This window comes from Petromyzon marinus, chromosome 15 (assembly GCF_048934315.1).
Source record: "Petromyzon marinus isolate PM22_M1 ecotype Great Lakes invasive population chromosome 15, UKy_Petmar_22M1.pri1.0, whole genome shotgun sequence".
NCBI lineage: Eukaryota > Metazoa > Chordata > Hyperoartia > Petromyzontiformes > Petromyzontidae > Petromyzon > Petromyzon marinus.
Genome location: NC_133681.1, coordinates 3,063,357 through 3,076,456, shown reverse-complemented (window position 1 = coordinate 3,076,456; position 13,100 = coordinate 3,063,357). Strand labels below are relative to the sequence as shown.

General features: G+C 39.7%; 1 protein-coding gene across 2 annotated transcripts in view; it reads right to left on the bottom strand.

Annotated features, from left to right (window-relative positions):
• Window positions 1–818: 818 nt before the first annotated feature.
• The window catches only part of LOC116942586 (uncharacterized), a 40,579-nt gene continuing 28,297 nt past the window's right edge, over window positions 819–13,100 (bottom strand). For both annotated transcript variants that reach the window (XM_076067216.1, XM_032954665.2), the window contains 7 exons: window positions 13,032–13,065; window positions 11,256–11,319; window positions 11,065–11,087; window positions 7,911–7,948; window positions 7,529–7,606; window positions 6,238–6,393; window positions 819–4,877 (listed from right to left, as the gene is read on the bottom strand). In XM_076067216.1, coding sequence (XP_075923331.1) covers window positions 4,758–4,877; window positions 6,238–6,393; window positions 7,529–7,606; window positions 7,911–7,948; window positions 11,065–11,087; window positions 11,256–11,319; window positions 13,032–13,065 — 513 coding nt within the window. In that variant the 3' untranslated portion in view covers window positions 819–4,757. The remainder of the gene's footprint in view (window positions 4,878–6,237; window positions 6,394–7,528; window positions 7,607–7,910; window positions 7,949–11,064; window positions 11,088–11,255; window positions 11,320–13,031; window positions 13,066–13,100) is intronic.

The following is a 13,100-nucleotide window of genomic DNA, read 5'->3' as shown; positions in this document are numbered from 1 at the left end:
AGAATGTTCCGTTGAGGCCTTGTCTTTAGCTATGGATACAACAGCCGAGTATGCATTTCTTCTTACAGCAAATGATAGATTACGAATATAAAAGGTGATTATGTACGTTTTCATTTCAAGACGGAAAACACTGACTTCCTCTTCCACTTTTACAAGTCTTGGCTTTTATTCCGCATTTATTGAGCCACTTACCCTATTTGTAATATTAAAACACTCGTTAAATGCAAAGATATTTATTATTTTTCAAATACAGTAAAAGTATATATTTTGTGTGTGAATACATTGCACGCACATGTTGTGGAGCAGATGTACATTTTGTCCCAATATTAAGACTCATAATGTCAAAGAGTCTGAGTGGACTGCATGAGGGACCCAGTTCAATTCCCAGTCAAGACTGATGTCAGTAACATCAAAAGTGGTCCTGAGACTCTCTTTCACCAACTCGCATTGACCATAGTGGCGAAGTATGGTCAAACATAACCGATATTATATCGGGAGGCCTTCTTATTCAATTATGCGTTAAGTCATGTAACTATCAAGGAATACATCCAGAAAAGAAACAGGGAGTTTATCTTGTAGTGCAGGCACGTTCCAACCTGGTAATTTGCAACACACATTTTTTAAAAATCATACTTATGATGAAGTAAAAGAATTGTAAGTGCAACGCGATGTGAAACAGCTAATGCATGCAAAGTTTATCATTATTGCAGTGGTGCCAGGTCTCCAATTTATATTTTTTGTCCGTATAATTCTACTTTACTTGATCATAATGTTTAAAAAATATTTTTTTATGAGATGGAAAAACAAACGATACACCGTTCAAAACACATGTATTATTTAATCACAAACATTACACATTTGTTTCTCTTTCGAATAAACGCATTTCGAATCAAGCGAATCATACAATAATAACATAACCAGTAGCTATGGTCAATCCACTGCTGAATCAAAGCCCCTTCTCCCCCTACCAAAGCTAGAGTCAGGATTCAACTGTGAAAACAGTGCATAAATCACGGCTCAACAACGCCTGTGGGTGGCTACTGAGAAACAATTGAATGTTGATAGGAGAGTTAATTAACACATTCATCTGAATAAACACATGGAAATGTTATATGAGAATACACTGCTTTCTCTGGAATCTTAAAATGCAACTCCAGTGTGTGCTGCAAATCTACAGCTGGCGATGATGCTTTTAGAAGCAATGTTTACCATTCTGGAACAAAACAACGTGTATTTATTTACACCCAAATTTGGCATCTGCCCACGGATGTTACCAAATAACCAAGGCACAAATGGGCAGATGTTGAATATATTCACATCAACATTGCGCACAACAGCAGTTGCGACAGGTTAGAAATGTTTTTTTTCAATAGAATCAGATTTTAATGTGTACGAACGCTGCCACTGTATAGCATGGTTAGCGCACTGGTGTAAGGGTCGCAGGTTTGATTTCCAGGTCTCTTAAAATGTCCCACCACCGCTGTCCACCCAGCAACATGAATGGGTTCACCACAGTTAGCCGATGGGCAGATCGCCTGCAGTGGTGTAAAATGCCGGTTACTCTCACCTCTCTCATGACGTTTGGCAAGCGTGGAATAGTAGGCAAAAAAACACACACACACTCTGTCCAGTGCGATGATTGTCTGAACCTCTTCTCGAGTGGAGACCCTTTCGCCACCAGCGGCACGAACGAGCTATTACAAAGGCTGCACATTAATTCACTTTTTACCTCACGTATAATACAACGGTCTTCAGACGTTGAGGTACATATGACAGGGTGGTCCAGATGCCTTGTGCCATCTTAATAAAATTGACCCCTAACATTTCTGTTTTAAATAAACCTTTCTTTAAAATGATTGAGTAACATTCAAATGGGGGTTACAAAACTTCTGGACCACCCTGTGCCTCACCACAAAGCAGCACAATTATTACTCAGTTCAACCAACAACATAAGAAGTGGAATATCCAAAGTTGATGTTCAGAATCAAACACGTGACCAAATACGGTTTGCAGATAAATATTACATCAGACTTTACCCATTGTGCGGAAAGCAATTAAAACCTCCAATAAATGTAAGCACCATGACTGTCGTGAGAAATCAAATGAAAATGTAACTCTTCAAAAAAAATGCATATTCTACTTCCAGATTAGGTCGACTACAAATGGTTCTCGTACCAGCTGGAAAAACTGAGTGGGAGTGTATAAAATGAGAAGAGCTCAAGTTGTAAAGTGAGATGCTGCAGATGTGGCCACTGATGGGGCCTAATGCAGAGTGCGTGCGGCAAAATCTGCTTAAAGTCAAGCAAACATGTTGGACATTAATCATTCACACTTGCAGAAAATGTGTGTGTGTTTTTTTTCTCTCTCCCTTTAAAGCCAGCCCCTCAAATGTAATCTGTGCACGCCACGGGAAAAAATGCATTCAACAAAAAGGCGAGAACACTCCCCATAGGTTTACCACGTGTCGTAGTGCCTTGGCAAGAAAATGACCCTCGTGCACTATCGCCACCTGCTGTCTAGAACGACGCGCACGAGACGCTTCACTCGAGAGGGCATGCGGTTCTGGCGACGGCTCACAAACACATTTTTATTTTTAAATGCCCACGGTTTAAATGTCTCTCACAACGGGAAAGTAGTGTTGTCATTGCACGGCTTCATTCGTGTGGTTTTTGGTTTTGTTTACCCGCACTCCAATAACTCGGGAAACTACGAGAATGGTTATTGTTCGGGTTTTTTTTAATGGAAGCAAGACGAGGTGTGGGAAGGCAGAGGCGACACGGTCGGAGACTTGAGATATATTGTGAATACAATTAAAAAATATGAAAATAGCAAGGGCGTTTTTTTATATATATACATTGAAAAACATAATTAACGTTGTCAATGTCTGCATCACGGTGCTGACAATCTTTCACCACAATAATTAAATGAACATATGGACCACAGGTCTCCCTCGTTGATTACAGTATTTGCGACACTACTTTTGGAGTAGGCAAGACATTTCGATATTTCGTTCACTAAACTTACTTTTCATGAGTGAGTGTTTTCACGCACAGTGTATCCACGTGAAAAGTGTACATTTACTTCGACACTGTTTCAGCCCATTTCGGCTTACATTCTCCACGCAATACTTTGCAAAATGTATCCTTTTGAACAATGCAGCATCAACATTTGTCCACATTTGAGATAAGCAAAATACAGTAATTTCGTAACACTGGGTTTTAAACTTCCATTAACACCACATATCCATTATTTGTAGGTCTCCATCGTGTTTTCTGGCTGAACCGGGTTTTATTCAACACTATGTTCGACGTTTCGCTCCAAGTGCTGGGAGCTTGTTCAGAAACTAACTTCAGTGAAGCAGCAAAAATACCGGGCAATGTGTTAAACCGCGTGCAGTTGAACCCAAAAACGCATCGGAGGACTAAACAGCAAAAGTCTAGGCGGGTGTAATCCATGTTCTGTGGCCAGGTGCAAATACCTACAGGTGTACCTCTCTACAGGAAATTACACCCAAGATAACTAGCTCGCTAACTGTATTATATCATGTTCATAATAAGCCACACCACGGCGATAATTACCTATTGGAAACAAGAAAATCAGGTTTCAAAGTGTTGTCGTTTCAACCTGTGTTCCGTTGATTGCATCTGAGACAGGGTATTTTTTTTTCCACAGACCCTGAATACGATCACACATCTTTCCAATATTCAATCTCAGAGGTATTTCCATTCATTCTGAATCCTGATCTCTTGACATTCTCACGTACGGGTGTCATTGGTATTTGTTTTTCTCATACAGGTCTGTGCATATTACATATTTTAACATGCATTTGAAAGGCTTTTTAAAAATAATTTCTACTACAAAATCTCTATATATATCCCAATGCAAGATATTGGTACAATTCTGTATGTGTGTTTAGTTATAAACTATAAATTATAGTGACCAAATATAAAGGTATAAAATGTTTTATTATTTTTCAGATTAACATGGGTGCTTATATATAAACATATAACATATAAGTAACTACTTTTATGCAATAGACTATTAAAGTGTTTTCTGAGTAAGAATTTTTTAAAACTAAACAATGACGATAACATGCATTTAGAAAGGCCAAAAATGCGTAAAAATAACCATATGCATTTTGTCAAAAAATTACTCTTCATATATCCCAATTACATTATCATTATCAACTTTCGTCAGTTCACTGCGAAATAAAGGTCTCCCCAAGCGGCCACCAGCTCTCCTGCGATATACCAATGCCTTGTATAAAATTGTCCGATATGTTAATTAACTTTCACCTTAAAGTAAAATCCCTCTTAAAAGCATTTTTAAGTATGGATGTCAAGTGTCAGCTGTCACTAGGAGTGACATTATTGGCAAAAGCAAGCATGCTACTGGTATATATATAAACACTCACTAATCGGCTGAAACATCTTAATACATAGAGAACTGCAGACCATTGACGGCTCGTCACTTAGTCTTCCAGCTTGTTTGTGGTTCCTCAGCGATTGTGAGATGCAATTTGCATCAATGATGCTATATAAGACTCGTAACTAGATTGTTTTTTATCATTACTAATGGCTTCTATGTTTAATATACTGTACCTTTAATATAAGAACAGTATTTGCGTCTCCGTACCATATTTATTAATTGTATTTCAAGACTTTTTTTCTAACATCATGTGTTTGTCGAATGTTACTCATTACAGTTGAACCGGCTCGTTGTAAAATTAATAGCCAAGTCACTTAAGACCAATTACCCTATGGAATTTTCACAGGATACTCCAGCTTGCATTGGCTAATCTCTCCCTGTTGGCCAGAGATCAGGTTGAGTGGCCTTTTTTGATAATTATCAATCATTTCCACAACACTGTCAAACATCTGTAAAAGAGAAGAGAGCACACATCACCATATGCCATGGTTTCATAATTATGATGATGATTCAAGACTTTCTTTTAATGGACATCAGTAAAAACCAACTGGAATAAACTCAAACATATACACACATATATGTACAATGTACAGGGTGGTCTAGATCTATTCTGACTCCCATTTAATTATCTAAAACATAATACGTTTTAAGTAAGGTTCGTTTAAAACAGAAATGAATATGCAAAGGGAAAACAATTTTAGGGGTCAATGAATTGAGGGTCACCTGACATCTGGATCACCCTGCACAAGCTGATGTCAATGCACTGATGGCAAGGGCCTCCCCACACATTGTGGGCTGTGAGGGATGTCTGACCATACTTCACTGCGCTGGTCAGTGCGTGTCGGGGAAGGTAGGGTGGGTACAGGATGACAGTGGACTTGCTGCACCGCCCTCTGTTGAGCACAGTGCCTACCACTGCGCCTGTCCTTTGCGCATGATGGCCACCCATCCAACACTTATCCAGGCTCAAACCTGCTCAGATCTGACGATATTGGGCAAAGGATCGTACAGGCGACCCCCCCCCGCCCCCCACCTACGACCTAATTGGTTCCTGGATAAGTTGGGGGTATTTTAATCATGGCACCATTGCTCTTCACACACACACACGCACAGAGATTCCCCCACGTAGCTGAATTAGACTGTTGGGGAAAGTGCCGCAAACCATTTTCGGAATATGTCCCACGTAAGCCCAATTACCTTTCGAAACAGTCAACAAATTGTTGGGGGAAAAAAGTAATGTTCAACAGGTTCGTGAATAAAATGAATAATAGTTGGAGGTACACAGCTGGAACAAACAAAAAAACTACGGAGTATTTATAATGTAGGGTAGCATTGCAGGTGGACCGGGATCGCAATAATTAAATAGAGAGGGGAGGAACAGGCAAGGGTGCTATTTTAATATTAATTTAAAATGCAAAATAGCACACCAATGTCCCTAAAAAAAAACAATCACAATATTACCCATCATGCCATGTTAACCTGAAGCATGGACTGTGACAAAGGAGATGTAATAAAAGCTGAATAGCACACAAACAGGCAAGGAGAGACGCATGCTGGAAATAAAGAGTAACAGACAGAGGAATATTCATAATAAAAGTTTTTGGGTTAGATTGTGTAAAAATAAATGTGTCGCTAACCCACCGCCAACCGACACGGTAAATGAATAAGGTTTGTCACTTAAACAATACGTCCCAATTAGTTACTACTTCAGCAAACTGGTGTGTTGGAGAGTAAACCCACAACATTTACAATTTGAGAAATACGTGGGTCAGAGATCATTCCAGAATTCATCACCCAATGTATTCTTACCTCCTCCCCTTCCTTCTCATTACCCAGAGCGTACTTGGAAACACCCTCCATCCATCGAATTCTCAGGTTGTACACCGTGCCTTTGTAGAGTAGCGAAAGCGTGTACGGTTGATCCTTGCAAGCCTGAGCACTTTTCCGCACCAGGAAAGCGCCGCTCTACAGGGCATGCGGTACAGGATCATGAAACATTTATACACTGTAAGAATCTAAACGTTTGAATACAAATACGGTTTCCGGCCAATGTGTTCCAGCAAGAGTATGCGAGCCTCCGGAGCCTGGCCTGTTGTGTGTGCCGAGGTGTACGGCTCTGCACCACAACGATGGGTGGACCCAGAATTCACTTCTCGTGTGGCCCCAGGCTGTGGGATTCGCTTCAACTCGACGCTCGCTCTGCTGACTCCCTCGCTTCATTCAAATCCCCGCTTAAGACGCAAATTCTCTTTAAGATAATTTTTTGTACTTATTTTAATAATTCGTTTTTGGGGTTGCATTTTATTGCCGTAAGCTTGCATGTTTTTTCGTGGGCTATTTTGTATTCTGTACAGCACCTTATGACCTCTGGGTCGAAGGTGTCTTAGAAGTGTAAATATTATGCTGCAGATTTTATAAGATTATTAGAGGGGGGCAATTACACAGTGATTCAGATTAGCTGCGTACTAGGCATTTTAAATGAATGTGTAAAAGGACGAACGATAATGCATGTGTACAGATTGAGTATCTCATTTTTTTTTTTAAACTGATGTATGAGTGTGGTAAAGGAGCGGCGACATGATCTTTAGAGCCCATGAATAATGCGTACTGCTAAACTACAACATTGAATTTTTGTTTCTTTTGTACAGTCCAGTTTTCGCCACGAGAATAAATTAATCACTTTGCATATAATTTACAATTCAACATGATTAATCATGTATTGTATGCACAACAACAGATTTCTACTTGCAAATTAATTGGAAAATCCACGTGGCAACATTGCCCCTCTACTGACAGCTTAATGCCCATTTGCAGGCCATTTTTGCATGCAGCTCATTTCACATAGAGCTGCCACTGGGGGGTCACCTTGGTTAGACTATAGCAGGGCGGTGGAATGGCTGTGATGAGATGTGATGCAAGCTGCTTTGATCTGCTCAGGAACTTAAGCACCCTATCAATGCAAATCATCATCTTAAGTAATATATTAATCGTTACATGCCTATAATTTCAAGGTATTCCAAGTAAGTGTACAAAACTAATAGTATAAAAAAAACAAATGCAACTAATGTTGCAGATTGTACTGAAGATAAAATGATCATACCTTTCCCATTTTCTCCAAGGCCTTCGCAGCTTTAGGTCGATCGCAGCTATTTGTGTACCAGGTCTGAGAGTCCATGTCCTAAAGATGTAAAATATAACAACCATTCTGAGTCCGTGGACCAGAGCAGAAATCGCTACCGCCAAATATCGCGAAAAATTTGTTGTACCGATTTATTTATACGGCCAATACTAGAGATTTACTTGATAATTATCATTATTGTTGACCAACAGCCAAGTGCCATTAAAATATTTAGTAAAATAGTATTGTTTTTCCATATTTCAATGTATAGATTATATATATGCATATGTATGCCAGTGTTAAAATACTATTTTTTTCGTATTTTGATCGAGAATTTAAGAACTGCAAATTGTCACAAACTTACATCTTTGTTTCTTAATTTCATCATATTATTCAAGGAATCTGTAAGACACAAATATAAAATATTTCTAAGGCAAGACAATAAAAAACAAACATTAGTATGTCTAGAAACTTAAATATCATATGTTTTTGTCATGAAAGTTAACTGTAACAAGAATACCACAAAAACAATCCATGCACATGTAATTTATAATAATGCTGCCAGATTCAAAATCTTAAACAGATTATTTGGTATTTTAAGCAATGTTGTAAAGAAACTCATGAATCTGTCCAATAATCAATTTTGCGAAAACAATTTGAAACATACTATGCGCTAACATCCTATTAACTATGCGAGCGTTTCAAGAAGTAAACATCTTGCTGCTCTTCTAATGCACAATTGTGCAAGGGCATCATCATCTTTTTATCACGTGCTACATTTCCTATCTCGTGGCTATAACCTGTACACACATATATAGCGTATAAAAAAACAAGGAAGATTATGACCAAACCATCTGAAATATGCCAAATCCCTTCAGACCTCGGCAGCTTATCAGGGTTGAGCCTGGATAGTGCTTGGATGGACAACCGTCTTGCACGACAGGTTAAGCAGGTGTAGTAGCAGTTGTGGGCAGTAGAGGGCAGTGTAGAAAGATCTCATTAATTTATCGATGGGACCTTACTGCCAGTATGAAACCGATCAAAGAGTAAGATATAACTGAATTTTGATTTAAAGCTTTCGTGACTGCAGGGATTCATACTCTTGGTTCTTTCGGTAAAGTCACGTAGAAGGGAAACAATAAAATAACAAAAATATAAAACAATAAAATTCTCACGACGTTTCGACTGCAACACAAGCAATCATCAGGTGTGAAAACCACAGCAAGACAATTTGAAAAAAGTGGGTTTTTTTATTTTCTTACTGTGGTATTCACACCTGATGATGATTGCTTGTGTTGCAGTCGAAACGTCGTGAGAATTTAATTGTCTTATATTTTTATTATTTTATTGTTTACCTTCTACGTGACTTTACCGAAAGAACCAAGAATATGAATAAGATATAACTGCTCAACCCGATTTATGAAAACGTTGACGCGTGTATTGCCTGTGGACTGTTGATCTTTTGCCATTCTCTGGTCTAACAACTGGTGATACAAGGCCATAAAGAAGGCTGTCTCTGGAGTAGGCCAATTACTTTCCCCCCTCCTCTTACCCTACAGCAGGGGTCAGCAACCTATGGCTCGCGAGCCAGATGTGGCTCTTTTGATGACTGCATCTGGCTCGCAAATAAATCTTAGCTGACATTTCTTAACATGATAAGACTTATCATGTTAAGAAAGACTTATCATGTTAAGAAATGTCAGCTAAGATTTATTTGCGAGCCAGATGCAGTCATCAAAAGAGCCACATCTGGCTCGCGAGCCATAGGTTGTCGACCCCTGCCCTATAGAATTAATCTCTCATCACAAATAGCTCTCTCGACAGTAATTTTGCTGTGCTATTTACACCTGATGAAGGATGCTTGTGTTGCCTCCGAAACGTCGTGATTTAATTTAGTTGTTTTTATTTTTTTTATTTTTATACCTACATGACTTTACCGAAAGAACCTTGCAGTCACGAAAACTTCACATCTAGAACTTTCAAATAAGACAATGTATACTATTATCAGATCCTTTTTTTGCGTATTTTTCCACACGTATGTGTGGTTAATGCAGACTTGATGCCGTGCAATAGGTATCTATTTGGTGTTTGAACATCTTAACACCTGTTTAACTTTCCAGAAAGAGCAAAGCCTACTCTTATCTATTTATTCGTCTGCGCTCTCCCTACCTTCACCAACCCACACTGACCAGCGTGGTGAAGTATGGTCCACTAACACTCATGCCCTGCACGGCGTGGGCAGGCCCTCATTCAGCAGTGGATTGACAAGCGGGCTTCACGCGTGCGTGTACAAGGGTCATGTCCTATTTACTCCACAATAAAACAAATATATCGACCTGTGTTACAGAAGTATTTTTACGTACCGAAGCACCCTCAAGTGACAGGATATGAGCACATAGTACGGGCTGGCCCAGATGTATTGTGACCCCCCAATTAATTGACCCGAACGTTGTATTTCCCTGGCATGTTAATTTCTGTTTTGAATTCAACTTACTTTTTATTTTAAAAAAAATTGTTTTAAAGATTAAACGGGGGTCACAAGACATCTGGACCAGCCTACATATTACAAGAGGTATACAAATAAATATCCATGTACAGTGTATAAAAGGCAAAATTGTGAATATGTGTGTCTGTTAAACATGTCTAGCGTACTTCCCGAAATGCAACAAATTTGAAATTTGCCATGTGGGTACTTTCCAAACTGTACACCATGCAAAAAAAATAAAAATACACTTTAGGTTTTTTTTTTTTTGGGGGGGGAGCTCAATAATGCATTTATTTTTTGCACGGTAAGTGAGCTGTGACGTCAAATCTGTCACGTGACCCGCGCATGTGGAAGGGTAACGCATTGTAGTGTAGTGGGTAGCTCGCTGTGTGTGTGTGTGGAAGCGTAACGCATTGTAGTGTAGTGGTTAGCGCGCTGTGTATGTGTGTATGTGTCTGTGTGTGTTTGTGTGTCTGTGTCTGTCTGTGTGTGTGTGTGGAAGCGTAACGCATTGTAGTGTAGCGGTTAGCGCGCTGTGTATGTGTGTATGTGTCTGTGTGTGTTTGTGTGTCTGTGTCTGTCTGTGTGTGTGTGTGGAAGTGTAACGCATTGTAGTGTAGTGGTTAGCGCGCCGCGCTACGAACCTGGCGACCCGAGTTCGATTCCCGCTCATGGCCACCACCGGTGACGATTATTTTAACCGGTTCTGGGCCTCCCCTAGGTCGACTCAGCCTCAAACGTGTAACTGCTGTGCTGTGTGAACATCGCCACTGGGGGGACAAAGGCAGCTGGGTGTGGTGCTGGCCACCCACCCCCTCGTCATTCATAAATGTATGTTTATTTTTTCTAAAACATCCTTGTATAATTATATACTATACAGGTACCCAAATAGTCTTATGATATTTGGTTATCACAATTCCTAATCGGCAGCAAATGTTTTCACATATTTCTCGAGATAATGTGATTACGTTCTTCGTGTGTACTTTTATAAATTACGAGGAAAAATTGCGAGAATAATAAACGATATAATTACCAGTTAGTGCGAGTCGTCCAATTCTAAAACAAAAAAATAAGAGGAATAAGTTAAATAAATTGTCATGTAAATTACATGAGATTATCACGTACCAGGTTTGTTTCAATGTTGAAACCTCTTACAATGTTTATATAGTGCAATGTGAGGTAGTTCAATGACTATAGAATAAGCAAATCAATAGGGTGACTCACTTGGCTCCAGCTGAGTTAGCAGTTGAAGACGGTTGTGCACTTACATCCGAAATTTTTCTTGGACCTGTAATGCATAAAGTTCCTTTTCTAGTTGCAAGCAGGGAAAAATCATTTTTGCAAAATAGCGGAAATAATCAACTCATTGTGCAGCTCCGATAAAAAAATAAAATGAACATTCATTTTATGTTTTATTTGCATCATCATCATCATCAGCCATGTTCAATCTACTGTTGGATGAAGGTCTCCCCAAGCCGCTGCTACCGCTTTCGTTTCTGTGATGGAATCATCCGCCTAGCACCAGCGAACAAACTCATTTTCTCTCCCATCTCTTCTGTGGACTTACTCTCGGAGGCATTCCATTCCCTGCTTTTTGATTGAAAATCAATAGATCACAACCATTGGAGGTGGTCACTATGTGAAACATCACTTTTTTTTTACAATTTCCCATTTCTGTGTTTTATTATACTTTCGTTTTTCATCCCAGAGTGGTCAAAGTGGTAAAAAGTATATATATATAAAACGTTATTGCTCCGTCTTGGTTGATAAAATTCTGATCTGTAGCAAGTTCTATGAATGCATTCCCTCATAACTGTGATGCCACAATGCCCGTATTTGTACTTTATTTTAAAAGTTAATGTTTGTGATGTGGGATGGCGCATTTTGAGCTTAGCAACTGTTTTAGGCCTCACGTCTGTGAGAATGGAGAGGACAAAGTGTGGTATTTCCATAAAACGTGGGTAATGGCCAGATAGACCAGCAGTTATTGGTGGCTCATGACCAGTTCAATGCGCGCTACATCTCTACCTTGAGTTGTCCATTCTCAAGCGGTGTTCACAAGTGAATTGAATTATCTACAAGCTCTCCGATGTGTATCCCGGTTGCGCCGTGTGTTGTTCAGCGTCATGTCCGACGTTTCACCACCGTTGGTCCTCGGAGCTTTCTCAGGAACTGAATCGAAGGTTCCGGAACGTGGAACAAGACCTCGCACATTGCGCCGAACAGCCTCCAGCCACGAGCGTGAAAAGCCACGCAGTGAGATTGATTGATATTTGCGATGCGAAGGCGGTCGGTGGTAATGCACCACTGCTGGGATCTCATCAGATCCAGTTCTACTGCAACACTGCATGCCGTCCATCACATGGAAAATATGCTGATGAAGTCACTGCCATTGCATGCATACTGGTTACTCAAAGAACCCATCTGCGTGTGTGTCACCCGAGACTAGAAAAAAAATCAAGGCGGGCTTTGTAGGCTCACGTACGGCCAATGTGAGCAGTAAGTATCGCGTGGTAAAATAAATTACAGCAGTAAATTTTTACGACTGAAAGCAATATCCCTATAACAACTAGTACTCAAAGGCTTTTGTATATGACCACTTATTATCACATGCAGTCGTGGTGGTTAGTGCACTGTGCTATGAACCCTGGTAACATTAATTGAATTCTCAGCCACGGCTGTCATCAGTGCTGAGTGATATTTTAACTGGTTCCGCACACCATCCTTTACAAACCTGCACTAACCGGCATGGTGAGGTATGGTCAAAACACCCCTACAACCAACATGGCATGGAGAGGCCTTCATCTGGCAGAATAATGACCAAGACTGATGATGATGATAATTAAATGGGGATATATGGATTTCTTTTTATTAGTGATGGGTAGTAAATTATATATTTTTATAATTTGCGGTTTAACAAATACTTTTTAGATATGTAAAATTGTCTTTGTAGTAAAAATAAATTCCTCCCCCCACCCAATGTAATTGTAAAGTACGTACCGTTGGTTGCTTTTAACTTGCCTTTATCACCTCCCTTCAAAGACAAAACAAAATCCACACAGACATTTT